Below are 15,223 nucleotides of genomic sequence, written 5' to 3' on the forward strand. Positions count from 1 at the left end.
TCTGAGGAGGATGAAGGCATTGGATGCGGAGCACGAGTGCAGCGAGAATAGACCTGCAAAGGGGGTGAGGAAACCATAGGAAACGACTCCTCTTGAAAAATAGGAAGAGGATGAACAAGAGGAGAAACCTTTTGATTAAGAGTAGAAGTTTCCTGGAGGATAGTTATAGAACCATAAAAAGGGGTATGCTCTTAAAAGGTGACATCAAGAGAGTGATACATGTGTTTGTGCACAAGATCATAGCACTGGTAACCTTTTGACATGGAAGAGTTTTTAAAAAAGATATATTTAATGGCATTGTTATCAAGTATGGTATGAGAAGGGCTACGATTCTGAAGAAAACATGTGCATCCAAACACCCGAGGCATAATGGAGAAAAAAGTAATATCAGGCTGAAGCACATGTAAGGGGCCTTACCATTTAATACTCTATTAGGGGTACGATTAATGAGAAAAGTGGCTGTAAGAACTGCCATTTGCCAGGCACATTCATAACACTTAAAAGACATCAAACAGCTGACATTAGTTGGCAGTTTTTAAGCTCTGCCACACCATTCAATTCAGGGGTATATGGACAAGTAAGCTGATGAAGAATACCCTGTTGGTTAAGTTGAGACCGAAATTCATTGGAAACATATTCACGAACTTTGTTAGACCTACTATTCTTAACAACAGTTTTATATTGAGTTTTGATCATTTGGAGGAATTGAGTGAACAAGGGCAAAATTTCAGATTTCTTTTAAAATAAATATACCTATGTGCAACGGGAATAATCACTAATGAATGTGAAATAATAACGATGCCCTGAAAAAACATTAACAGGAGAAAGACCCCACACTTCAGAATGTATAGATAAAACATACTAGGTGCACGATGCATATAAGAAATATAATTGGTTCTATTATGTTTAGAAATTTCACAAATCTCACATTGAAACTTATTATCCTTACAAGCCGTTATTAATGAAGGGAAAAGGAGACATAAATATTGAAGTTTACTTGCCCAATGCGAGCATGCCATAAATTTGAAAGTCTGAAAGGTAAAATCATAAGCCCTATAACAGAGGCTTGAAGCAAGTGGAGGAGGTGTTGGTGGAGGATCCCTAAAGTAGTAGAGGCCATCGTGCTCATATCCCTTGCCAAAAATGCTCTTCGAACACGTCCCGTAAAACACAGTAATGAGGAAAGAAAATCACAGCACAGTTTAGAGATTTGGCAAGTTTGCTAATGGATAGAAGATTAAATGCAAAGTTAGGAATGTGAAGGACAGATGGCAAAATAATATAAAGGGTAGATGAACGTCTCCTTTAGTAGAAATAATGGTGGTTGACCCTTCAACTAGAATAACAGACTGATTAACAGGTGTAGAAAATAATGTCAACTCACTAGTCATGTGATCATTGGCTCCGGAATCCAAAACCCAAGTAAGTTTGCCTGCATTAACAAGAAAAGCAAAAGGAGTACCTGTAGCTATAGTAGCTGTGGGAGTAGAAGAGCCAGCAATGGTTGATAAAGCTCTGAACTGCTTCTGAAGGTGACCAATTTGGGACTGTAACTGACTGAAGTCGTGAAATGATGGTTTGGGAGGAGTTGGAGCAGGAGGAGCAACAATCTTTGGAGTGATGCCCACCAATACTATCAGCTACTGCAGCATTGTGGCCACGGCCAGAAGGATGATTGCGAGAAAATTTCTGCTTTAGCTCGGGGTGAAGCTTAAAGCAGTGATCCTTTACATGACCTGTGGCTCCACAATATTCACAAATAACCTTTCCTCTGAAAGTCTAGAACTAGCAGCAAGAGCCATTTGATCAATTGGAGTCTGTGACTTTGTGGTGAAGCTACTCGATAAATCAGGTATAGGAGAGGTGTTTATGATATGAGTTCTAAGGGTATCATACTCAGATCGTAAACCCATCAAAAACTGGTTGGTATGCTGGCAGTTGCAGCTTCTGCAGAGAAATCAGAGAGATGTTCATACTGTGCTAATTCTTCCCATCTAGACTAGAGGTCTCAAAATACTCTGATACTGACAGCTTGAGTGTCTCCTGAGATGCATTGGCAATCTCCTGATAGAGTCCAAAGATACGAGCAGCATTGCGGGAGTGGGCATACATCTTGTTAAGGGCTTGCCACAAACAAAAAATGAAGTGTGAAACATGAACATTTTATACATACACTCCTCCATTGAGTTGAAGATACAACCCAAAATGGTGCATCTATCTATGTCCCATGCAATACATTTAGTGTCGTCTTTTTCGGTTCCTTAACTAGACCTATAAGCCAACCAGCTTTCCCTTTCCCTCCAAAATAGTGTTGAAGAGAATAGGACCAAGATATGAAGTTGCGCCCGTTTAAGAGCACACTAGTAACCCGTTGTGCCAGAGCATGTTGTGCCGAAGATAAAGTATGCTCGACCTAGGATAATGTGTCCTTTTGGCTACCCGAATCACCCATGGTACCAAAATAAGGCTGGTCCACACATAAAAGAGGGAGGACAGAGAAAAACAAGGCCAAAAAAATCTGCGCTTTCCTCCAAATATGCTTCCGAACAAACACCGGAAGGCCACAAAGGCATAAAAACACCAGAAGGACCTAAGAAAACCTAAGGGAATTCCCCTTAAAAAGGGGTCAGTGTGCACAAGCCCCTGTTGGGGTTGCCACACCAAAAGAGAGGGGTGCGGCGCAAGGGCTGGGAGGTGCGCCGGAGGTAAGGGAAAGAGGAGAGAGGGAGAGAGAAGGTGGCGGTGTTGGGGAGGCGAAGGTTTTTGTTTTGCTCTGATGAGTCTGATACCAAAAAGAAGTTTTGGGTTTTGGCTTACTCAAACCTAGAGCTAAGAGCTATATTTAAATACAAGAATATGGTTCAAAAAAACAAGAAACCAAATCAAAGAAAAACAAGAAAGATGCCAAAATCTATGCAATCCCATATTTATGAGGATCTTACATAAAACACCTAATAAAAGGCTAAAAACAGCTAATAAAATAAATAAAACAATAATAATAAAGATATTTCAATTGTTGAATACATTTAACATCTCTACAGTCATGTACTTATACTAGTGAAAATAAGATTTACAATAACATACTATGTGATAAAATCCTTCTAGTTACGCTCATTAATGAATATATTACTTCATATTCCAAAACTCCTCCTCAAGTTGGTCCATGGATGTCTCTCATGCCCAACTTGCCTACAATAGAATGGATGGAATTACAATTCAAAAACACATATGCTAGTTGTTCCTTTACTCCACGAAGGGCTTGGATATCATGCCATTATTTTACTTCTTGATGAAGTGTGGTCAATCACACTATTTTTCAATTTATCATGTTGCAATGGGTTTTGTTCAATATTGATGGCTGTTCTGTTGTCACAATAAAGTCTCATAGGTGCATCATCCCTAATACCCAAATCACTCATCAAGATCTGAACCCACATGAGTTCACATACTTTTTGAGCCATAGCCCTGTATTCTGCTTTGCATCAGACATAGCCAGTAGCCACTACTGATATTTTAGAATGAGATACATGGTCTCTAAATGAGTTGTGCTAGGATCATGCTTAAATTGACAAGTAAAATCCATTGTATATGCTTATGTCTGGATGAGTGTGAGATAGATACGTAAGTTTTCCAACCAATCTTCACTGTCATATCTTGCTATTTGTTCACCTTCATTTTTTCGAAGTATAATTCATCTCAATAGGTGAGTCTGCCGATTTACAATTTAACATGCTTGTTTCTTCTAGAAGCTGTAGAATATACTTCTAGAGACAAAGATGTCCTTATCTGATCTTGCAACCTCTATCCCGAGAAAATATCGTAAACTCCCCAGGTATTTAATCTCAACCCCTGCGCTAAGTGAACTTTCAACTTGGACACCTCCTCAGTGTCATCCTAGTCAATTGGTGTTGTATGTGAAAGAGAGATGAGAAAGTCGATGGATCATCTTCTATTCCACTGCCTCAGAGGTAGGGATGGATGGGAAATGCCTCGGATAATTGTCAATTGGTGTTGTGTGTGTAAGAGAGATGAGAAGTCGATAGATCATCTTCTATTCCACTGCCTCAGAGCTAGGAAAGGATGGGGCATGTTGTGTGACATTTTTGGGATTCACTGGGTCATGCGGCCCATGCCTCAGTCCGCATTGAGTTTGATTGATGCTTGAGGAGGTTGTTCAGTTGGACTCTAGCTATAGATGTGTGGACCGCCCCACTTTGGCTGTGGTGGGCCTTGAGGAGAGTGAAATAGGAGATCTTTTGATGATGTGGAGTCTCCTTGGGGGATGTTTAGATTTTTCTGTACTAGTTTTCTTTTCTTTTTTGTTCAGGGATCCAACTGTAAATCTAAAGAGATTCTTCTCTCTTTTGTGGATAACTTAAGGCTATAGGTTTTTTTGTGCAGTTGATTTGGGCCGCTTCCCACTTTGGCGCTCATTAGTGGATACTTGTAAAAAATATATATGGTTTGATCTACAATACTGGGCATGTACCCAAACGTGATCATGACCTAAAGAAATCAGTCAAATCACGCCCTTGTAGACATCTTCAAGCCATAAAATTCCTTTAATTTGCATACCTTCCTTTCAGTCATCCTAAAAGAGAAGCTTGATGAGATCTCCATAGAAAAAATACATAATTCACATCTAGTTGTTGAATCCTCCACCCTAAGTTGGTTGCACATGACAAAAGCACCACCCGGATGGAGTTCATCTTAGCCACTAATGCAAATGTCTGATGATAATTTGTGGCATATGTTTGAGTAAAACTTTTGGCAACCAACACCACCTTATATTTGTGGCATATGTTTGAGTACAAACTTGTAGTGATACTGCTGAGGATTTTTCTGATTGCATGCTCTAGAGTGATTTATTATTATTTATTTATATGTGGAGTCCCTAACAATTCATCTCGTTCTTTTGGTAAAATGACTGACTAGTTGCAATGTTGCAACTGTTCATGCAGGATAACAAAGATCTCTATGCAGAAGAAGCTGCTGCTCAGACAGAGATGGACCAACAGCGGATGCGTAGCATTCCAGGGCTTATTGCACCTAATGAGATACAAGATGAGATGTTGGACACATAGCTGTCTAATATTGCTATGACAGCTAATTTTGTCGTTCTTAATTCTGAAGTTCCTGCGGGTGCTTGGAATCAATTGCCACACATTCTGATGTTCTCAGATCTGTAATGTTTTTTTTTTTTTTCTTCATGTTTCCCGAATCGAATCATGGTGTTGCTGCGTCCCTGTGCAAAAGTTTAGCTCGGCTGTGGATAGTCCCTATAGGTTGGGTGTCGAGTAAGGAGCTTCTAATGTAGGAATATAGTGAGGCATTGTATGTCTTCTTGAGTTCAGGTTAGAATTGTAATTGATATGGTAGGGTGATACAAGTTGAAATAACATGTTTTGCCATCGAATATTAGAGGTGGTGTGATAAATACAACATGGGCAGGTTTTGTAGAAATTATGTTTTGTTGATAGAACATGATGTATCTTGGTATATGCTGAATGATCCCTTCTTTTTCGCTGTTTTCCTGTAATGTTGATGACTACTTTTGAACATGTAATCGGTTTTCAAAGATTTGATGGTTACTTCTGTTTGCCTTGTTAGTAATCAATGTTACAGTTGGAAGATACTCAACTGTCTTGGAAATTAATCTCAAAGGTGGAAGTTGTATTACATCCCCAATAATGATTGAAAATTGAAACATTTTACATTCTGTAATTGAAAATATTCTTTTTTTTTTTTCTTTTTATGAGAGTTATTTTGCTGCACAAGGCCGACCAAAGATGTCTAGCTAAAGTTGGGTTTTCTGTTTCTAGATTACACTTTATAATGTGAGTGAAGAACGGTAAGCGTTAGCTAGAATACCAGTCTTGTCTTGAGAGTGCTAACAGAAATGGTAAAAAAGCTAGGGCTGAAAACAGTTTGGAAGAACACAATAGATAGAGTTCTATAGAGGGAAGTTGCAAACGCATAATAACTCAAGACACGATTTTGACAAGGTTCGGCACCTACCTACGTCCTTGCCTCCAGGAGAGCTTTCCGAGGATTCTTAAACCTCACTATAACCATTTTCTTTACGGGTAGAGAAGAAACATTTTCGAGTGCCCTTTTTCCAAGGCTCAGGACTAACCCTCTCTTTTACCATGGCAAAAGGCAACGTTTGTTTCAGAAGGTCCATGACTTTCATTAGCAATAATAATTGAAGTCAAGTCTTCCTTTCTTTCTCATAAAGCTTTTTCAAAAGATTTAAATGAAGTTTCAAAAGATTTTTCTTATTTTCTCAATGTGCTCATAGATTTTCTTTCACAAAATGTATGCACATTGAGGACAATGTTGAACAAACATGTTGGCAACATATTGATATGAAGTGCGTATAGACATTGATGATGAAAAACAACACACTAGAAGGTACAAGCGATGGAAAAATATGTTTAGAGTAAGCATTTGGTTCTATTTAGTAGTATATTCATACTACACTAAATAACTAGGATGGTGTTGGTTGGGTTGACAACAATTGAGAGACAATGTGCATGGTCGGCCTAGATTGTGGATTGACATTTAAACATGTAATGGCCAGATTTATAATTGATATCAACACCTCTTCAACTCCGGTTGAGGGCGCTAAAAGGCGTTGGTCCAACACATCTTTCAGCATTATGTTGTGATCAATGGATGAAGATGATAGCCAGGTGATGAAATTGACCGGATGCTTTCCTTTGATCACTTCCAGTGTCAACACTTCAAAGCTATACACGTCGCACTTTTTAGTTACCTTCATTGTGAAAGCCAGTTCTGTAAAGAAAAAAGAAAAATATGATGATAGAAAATCGATCTGCAGTACTATATATGTAATATACATTTACCTGGTGCTACATATCCATATGTGCCAGCAAGTGTGCTCCAATTTGAGGAGTCTAGTTTCAGAAGCTTAGCAGTGCCAAAATCTGAAACACGAGCCTCATTCTCGGCGTCTAACAAAATATTGTTGCTTGATAAGTCCCTATGAACAATTGCTGGTGAGCAATCATGATGCATGTAAGACACAGCGTGAGCCACCAAACCATAAATCGTTACAATGTTCCTATGCCGTACTTCTGTCAATGCCCTTAACTCGTTCAAAAACCCTTTATGGTCGACTGTCTCGGATAATGGGTGAAGCTTCTTCACGGCCACTACATTGTTTGCTGCCAACCTTGCTTTGTAGATAGTTCCATATCCACCTTTTCCAATGCAAAATGAGGCATCAAAATCATTGGTGGCTTTTCGGATTCCGTCATAAGTTACCCTTCCTTCAAAATTAGAAATTGAAAACAAATGGTTTTCAACCTGCAAATCTCCTTGTTCAATTGGTGCTTTACCTTTTCTTTTTTCAAACTTGACAAGGAGTCCAAAGAATGCACCAAGAAGTAAAAGTGCTCCCACTAGTGGTAATACTGTAAAGACCCTAAACTGATACCATTTATAATAATAAAAAAAATAAAAATAAAAAAATTCGGTATGACCTCTGCTAAAGGGGTCCTACGACAACCTGCTTAAATGCATAAAAATGCAAATAATATATTTCAGCATCCCTTTCATCCATTCATCAGGCCTCAACATAGTACGGTGGAGCATCCACATACCATTTAATCCAAATATCGTGATTACACTCCCAACAATACATGGTTAAGATCTGAAGTCCATGTCTTACAACGTTTAGACTATAATAAAATTACAGCCCATAAATATAATTACAATAACAAGAGTTCACAAATCTCTATACCAAATATAACAAACTAAGATTTTACAAAAATTATGGGACTTAAATACAAAAATAGCAAAACAATCTTCTAATCCAATTTAGGCATGTGGTGGAACGTCATCCGCCACTTCTTTTCCGTTTCCTAAAAAAAATGTTAAATAAAAAGGGTAGGCAAAATTGCTCAGTAGGTGGTGCCTAAGACACACCTCTTGTGTCTCCGTGAATCCAAGCAAGGAATAGGACAATAGAAACCGGGGTCATACTATGTCGGGAAAGTACAACATTAAATCCAATCTCAGCATACACAATATGATGCTATGAAATGCAATGTATGCCGATGTCGCTCCCCATTTTCAACATTAAAATCCATCACTTTCAAATTGTTAATATAACTTGCCCTTTGGTGACCTCGCAGCGAAACGAGAGAAGGATTGGCTAGTGTCCTTGACCCTTAGTACTGCCGCGGCGTCATTTTGGGCCCAATTAGCTTAACCACGCTAGGGCAATCTCCCTAGTTCCCTCTAGAATATATTAACACACTGACCCTTTGGTACTCCCGCGGCGACCGGGTTTTCATAAAACATTTTAATCAAAGCTTCTTCCCCCGAATTCCCTTTTTCATTTCAAAATAATTTTCCCCATTTTCATGCCAATGACATGCATGAACATTACATACTTTCTCAAATGCCATGACAAATGAAAGACTTTTATACTATACAATTTAACATGTTTCCATTTAACGATTTCTAATAAGTTACTAACACCATAGGCATGAAAAATTAACACGTATACATCCTTTTCACATAGTAAGTTTTAACAAGTTATCAAACACACCAGCATATAAAATCAACATTTTAAGCATGTTTTTCACACAAATCCACATATACACATAATATGAATTTCATATACAAAACCAAATCATTTTAGAGGCATTCATCATAAATTAAGCATGTTTAATTATAATTAACAAAGAATAATTCTCGAGGGAGCAAGAATCTCATGGATTAGAAACCCCTACCTCACTTTTATGTAAAACCCCCAATTTTCACCTCAAACCCTCAAAATGGGTCTCAATTTTCGAACTTCCTAGAGTAACCAAAAGCTGAAATTGCTGGTATGGATTTGAAGACCTCGTCGTGGGTTTCAATTTGCTGTAAACGACACTTAAAATTACGAAGTATTAAAGATTAATCAAGCTTAAATTGAGTAAAAGAAAAAAAAGAAAAGAGAAGCAGCGGGACAAAGAGAGACGTAACAGAGAGCAAGAACTGATGGTTTCTGTAACGACCAACCCTTGGTTATTTGTGATGGCAAAAAGTGGTGGTGGGACACACACACACACACACACACACATATATATATTCATTAACATTACATTCTCCCTAACTTTAAAAGATTTTGTCCCAGAAATCAAGACATACCTGAGGAAGAAAACAGCGAACCTCCTGTTCGAGCTCCCAAGTAGCCTCCTCAACTCTGTGGTGTCTCCAAAGAACTTTCACCGTTGGTATCGTCTTGTTCCTCAACACCTTCTACTGTGTCTCAAGGATTTGAACTGGTCCCTCCTCGTAGGAAACATCCTCATTAATGTCCACATCAACCCAACTCAAAATGTGAGATGGAACCGGCTCGTACTTTTGTAACATCGATACATGGAAAACATTGTGGACCCTGTCCAACTGTGGTGGGAAAGCAAGTCCGTAGGCAACCTTTCCTACTTGGTCCAAAATCTCAAACGGTCCAATGAATCATGGCGACAACTTGCCACTTTTCCCAAATCTCATCAATCCTTTCCGTGGAAAAACCCGTAAAAAAACGCGGTGTCCCACCTCAAAGGATAACGGCCGTCTCTGCTTATCTGTATAACTCTTCTGTCGGCTCTGAGCGATAAGTAACCTCTGTCTGATCAGCTTAATCTTCTCAGTAGTCTCGAGTACTATGTCGGGTCCTAAGGCGGTGGTCTCACCCACCATAGTCCAACAAACAGGAGACATACAAGGTCTACCAAACAATGCCTCAAATGGAGCCATCTAGATACTCGCCTGATAACTGCTGTTGTAGGTAAACTCAGTAAGCGGTAGATGATCTTCCCAACTACCACCCAAGTCAAGCACACATGCCCGAAGCATATCCTCCAAGATCTAGATAGTACGCTCCGATTGGCCATCTGTCTGTGGATGGAATGTCGTACTAAGATGCAACGCTGAACCAAACACTGCTTGACGTCCTTCCCAGAACTTCGAAGTGAACTTGGCATCCCTATCTGAGACAATGGTTATTGGAACTCCATGCAACCTTACAATCTCCTTCACATAAAGTACACCAAGCTTCTCTGCATCATTTGTTGCCTTAATAGGCAAAATGTGAGCCGTCTTGGTCAACCTGTCAACGATGACCCATACAGCTTCATTGCCCCTCCGTGACCTTGGAAGACCTGTCACAAAATCCATAGCAATATGTTCCCATTTCCATTGCGCTATAGGTAATGGTCGCAACAAACCGGCTGGTCTATGATGCTCGGCTTTCATCTGCTGACAGGTAAGGCACTTAGCCACAAACTGAGCAACATCTTTCTTCATCCCGTTTCACCAATACTGACGTCTCAAATTGTGATACATCTCGGTATCACCTGGATGAACTGCAAAGCGGGAAGTGTGAAACTCACGTAAGATGTCCTCACGACAAACCGTGGGAACTACCAACAAACCCCTGAACCGTAGACCCCCATCTGCAAGCAAGGCCTAATCTTTCACTGTCTCACCATTGGACATCAAAGCATGAATGGCATCTAAATCTGGGTCCTGTCTCTGTGACTCATTCGCTCGTACAATAAGAGTAGGTTAGCCACAAGACTAAACAAGAATGCTGGCTCACTGCCAACATCATCATCAAAACAATACAATCCCATCTCTACCAAATCCTTAAGCATCTTCCACTTCCGAATAGACAAACATGCCAGAGTCCCACGAGATTTCTGGCTTAAGGCATCTGCTACCATATTTGCCTTGCCCGGATGATACTGCAAGTCAAAATTGTAGTCCTCCAAGAACTCAACCCATCTTCTCTGTCTGTTGTTCAAATCCTTTTGGGAGAAAAGGTACTTGAGACTTTTATGATCCAAGTACACCTCGAATCTCTCACCATACAAGTAATGTCTCCAACACTTCAAGGCAAATACAACTGCCGCTAACTCTAAATCATGAGTAGGGTAGTTAAGCTCGTGAGTCTTCAATTGTCGAGACCCAAAAGCCACTACTCTACCATCCTGCATCAACACACATCCCAAACCATCACGTGAAGCGTCACAATAAATCACATAACCCAAGCCACGCTCAGGTATCACCAACACTGGAGCTGTAGTCAATCTTGTCTTCAACTCCTGAAAAGATGTCTCACAGGCTTCATTCCAAACAAACTTGATCCCTTTTCGGCTCAAACGGGTCATAGGGGCTGCCAAATGGGAGAAATCTTTCACAAATCTTCGATAGTAACCCGCCAGGCCAAGGAAACTCTGGATCTCAAAAACATTTTTGGGTTGCTCCCAATTCAAAATGCTTCAACCTTTGATCTATCTACTAACACTTCACCTTCTGAAACAACATGGTATGGGCACTATGAGTTCCTTGTTATGCCTTTTGGTAAAACAACTGGCTCCTCTCAACTGATCAAACAAATCATTTATCCTTGGCAAATGATACTTGTTCTTGATGGTGGCATGATTCAACTTCCGGTAATCAATTCACAACCTCAAAGAACCATCTTTCTTCTTAACAAATAAGACCGGTGCGCCCCCACAGTGACACACTTGGTCGGATGAAACCTTTCATCCTCAAATCATCAAGCTGCCTCTTTAATTCTTCCAATTCAACTGGTGCCATACGATACGGTGCCATAGAAATCGGTGCCGTACCTAGCATTAAATTAATAGTGAACTCCACTTATCGGTGTAGCGGCAACTCTGTCAAATCCTCCGGAAACACATCCGGAAAATCACGAACAACTGTAGGATAATCTTCTTCCACAACATCATCTTCTTCGACTATAAGGCTAGCCAAGAAGTAATCCCCACGACTCCGTCCATGAATTCCATAAAACGATTAAATGTGGGAATCACTCCGATCTCCCACGAAAAAGAAACATTTTCCCTTAGGAGTGCAAATTGTGACTCTACCTCTAAAACGGTCAATCGTGGCACGAAATGAAGCTAGCCAATCCATCTCGAGAATGACATCAAAGCTAGTCATCTCTAGGAGGATAAGGTCAAACACAAAGGTCCGCCCGGCTATCACAATGGAACAATCTTGCACAACTCGGCTCAAAGACACTGAAACCCCAACTGGCGTATCAACAAACAACGCCCGATCCATGAAACTGATCTCTAACCCCGATACAAGTGCAAATGATGATGATATGAAGGAATGAGATACACCAGAGTCAAACAAAACACGGGCCTAAGAACTAAACACTGGAAATATACCTCAGAGAACTGATGGACAAGAAGATGCATCGACCTATGCAAGTGTAAAAACACATCCCTATGGTGCCTATGCCTGAGAACTGCCAACCTGAACACCTGATTGCTGCACTGACATAGTAGGAGTATCCCTCCTAACTGGCCGTGAACCCTGAGAAGATATAGCAGGCTGTGGTGGTGGCGGTGGTCTGAAACCTGACTGAACTGTAGCCGATTGTAACGGTCTCTACCCTGACCCTCTGCCACTAGTGGTGCCTGCTCCCTGACACGGACAGTCTCGAATCAAATGACCCTGCTGGCCACACCTAACAAGCTCTCGATGGCGCAGAAACTGTGGCCGAGTTCATAGGACATCTGGACTTGTAATGTCCTGGCTGCTGACACTGATAACAAACAACTGCACTCTTATCTGACCCAGCTGGCATAGGAGTGGTAGGAGCAGATCATGCAGACAGCTGCCCCTAAAACTGAGATAAACCACCCATGTTCCTCTTCCCTAAAGGTCCCTCTGAAAATGACCCTGCATTCCTCTTTTACTTCCACTATTCCCTTATTGCATCTTTATCTTCGGCCTCCGCCTCTAGCATCAATACTCTTTTAACTGCCTCAGAATAAACCTTGATACCCTGTGCTATTAACAACGACCTTATCTTGTAGTCAAGTCCGGAGATAAACTTCTGAACCTTATCAACTTCATTACTCACCATCTCTTGAGCAAAGCGAGAGAGTGGGGTAAACTTGTTCTCGTACTCTGTCACTGACATATTGCCTTGGATAAGGCAAATAAACTGATCCTATAACTCCCATCTCTTAGAGGCAGGGAAATACTTCTCATAAAACAACTCCTTGAACCTATCCCAACTCATCTCTTCAATCTTATACTGATTTGTGACCGACTTCCACCAAAACTTGGCATCCTTTGAAAACTTGTAAGTGGCTAGGATGATTTTCAAGTCATCATCTGTCACATCCATAGAAGTCAATTGAGTTTCAACTTGATCCATATAGTTATCCACTTCCATTGGATCCGTACCACCTTCGAACATCACTGGCATTAACTGAGAAAACCCTTTAATAATCTTGACACGTTTCTGTGCTGGCGTCTCCTCTACCTGAACTACCGGTTGTGGTACCGGCTGCGGTATTGGCTGCGGATGTGTAGCAATTGTAGCCCTCAAGGCTCTCTACAATAAGCGATTCAATACTTGTTCCGCCGAACTTTCACCCTCTTCAACTTGTGCTTCCACAGTATCCCTCCTTGTAGGAACAACTATTGGGGCAATCAAATCCCTAAGAAGTGTGTCCTCATCAACTGGCTCCGCCGGATTGGAGCTCGAGCTCTTTCCAACATCACCCCTTGTTGGCTTAGGGCCAACTTCCCTGGGTTCCTCACGCTGTGACATCATTCTATAAAATAAGGAAAACAGTTCAATAACGATAACACTAAGGTCCAACCATGAGCAACTCAACATAAACGTATACTATACTAACACTTAGCATGCAAGACTATGCAATGAACACATTAATATAAGCATATAAACACATAAGCACATAAACAAGTAAACAATTAACCATGTTTGTTTGTTTGTTCACATAGCAAAATACTTTACATAGCAAAATACTTTAACAATTAATCACATAAACTATGCAAATGACTTCCCATGCAGCCCTTTGTAGGCCTCTACTCGTCGTTTTAATGGTTTTCGAACCTTTGCTCTGATACCAAATTTGTAACAACCCTAAATTGATACCATTTATATAAAAAACATTCGGCATGACCTCCGCTAAAAGGGGTCCTACGACAACCTGCTTAAATGTATAAAAATACAAATAATTCATTCCAGCATCCCTTTCATCCATTCATCAGGCCTTAACATAGTTCATCTCACAGTGGAGCATCCACATACCATTTAATCCAAATATCATGATTACAGTCCCAATAATATATGGTTAAGATCTAAAGTCCATGTCTTACAACGTTTAGACTACTTATAATAAAATTACAGCCCATAAATATAATTACAATAATAAGAGTTCACAAATCTCTATACCAAATATAACAAACTAAGATTTTACAAAAATTATGGGACTTAAATACAAAAATAGCAAAACAATTTTCTAATCCAATTTAGGCCTGTGGTGGAACGTCATCTGCCACTTTTTTCCCATTTTCTGAAAAAAATGTTAAATAAAAGGGGTGAGTAAAATTGCTCAGTAGGTGGTGCCTAAGACACACCTGTTGTGTTCCCATGAATTCAAGTAAGGAATAGGACAATAGGAATCGGGGTCATACTATGTCGGGAAAGTACAACATTAAATCCAATCTCAACATACACAATATGATGCTATGAAATGCAATGCATGCCGATGTCGCTCCCCATTTTCAAAATTTAAATACATCACTTTCAAACTGTTAATATAACCCGCCCTTTGGTGACCCCGCAGTGACACGAGAAAAGGATTGGCTAGTGTCCTTGACCTTTAGTACTGCCGCGGCATCATTTTGGGCCTAGCTAGCTCAACCACGCTAGGGCAATCTCCTTAGTTCCCTCTAGGCTATATTAACACACCGGCCTTTTGGTACCCCCGTGGCGACCGGGTTTTCATAAAATATTTTAATCAAAGCTTCTTCCCTAGAATTCTCTTTTTCATTTCAAAATAATTTTCCCCATTTTCATGCCAATGACATGCATGAACATTACATACTTTCTCAAATGCCATGATAAATGAAAGACTTTTATACTATACAATTTAACATGCTTCCATTTAACAATTTCTAATAAGTTACTAACACCATAGGCATGAAAAATTAACACGTATACATGTTTTCCACATAGTAAGTTTTAACAAGTTATCAAACACACCAGCATATAAAATCAACATTTTAAGCATGTTTTTCACATAAATCCACATATACACATAATTATGAATTCCATATACAAAACCAAATCATTTTAGAGGCATTATCATAAATTAAGCATGTTTAACTATAATTAACAAAG

General features: G+C 39.9%; 2 protein-coding genes across 2 annotated transcripts in view; one reads left to right on the plus strand and one right to left on the minus strand.

Moving 5' to 3' along the window:
* Positions 1 to 5,205, plus strand: part of LOC132268185 (protein EXPORTIN 1A-like) — a 105,018-nt gene extending 99,813 nt beyond the window's left edge. The window contains exon 32 of the mRNA XM_059768968.1: positions 4,962 to 5,205. Coding sequence (XP_059624951.1) covers positions 4,962 to 5,084 — 123 coding nt within the window. The 3' untranslated portion in view covers positions 5,085 to 5,205. The remainder of the gene's footprint in view (positions 1 to 4,961) is intronic.
* Positions 5,206 to 6,490: 1,285 nt separating this feature from the next.
* On the minus strand, positions 6,491 to 12,985 carry LOC132270508 (MDIS1-interacting receptor like kinase 2-like). The gene is made up of 3 exons (XM_059771687.1): positions 12,815 to 12,985; positions 6,870 to 7,455; positions 6,491 to 6,798 (listed from the first exon to the last, which is right to left on the minus strand). Exons 1-3 carry the CDS (start codon positions 12,983 to 12,985, stop codon positions 6,491 to 6,493), a joined length of 1,065 nt encoding a protein of 354 aa, XP_059627670.1.
* Between the last annotated feature and the right edge of the window lie 2,238 nt (positions 12,986 to 15,223).

Source organism: Cornus florida, unplaced genomic scaffold, assembly GCF_030987335.1.
Source record: "Cornus florida cultivar Cherokee Brave unplaced genomic scaffold, ASM3098733v1 CherokeeBrave_3.0.0_Hap2_Chr08, whole genome shotgun sequence".
Lineage (NCBI taxonomy): Eukaryota > Viridiplantae > Streptophyta > Magnoliopsida > Cornales > Cornaceae > Cornus > Cornus florida.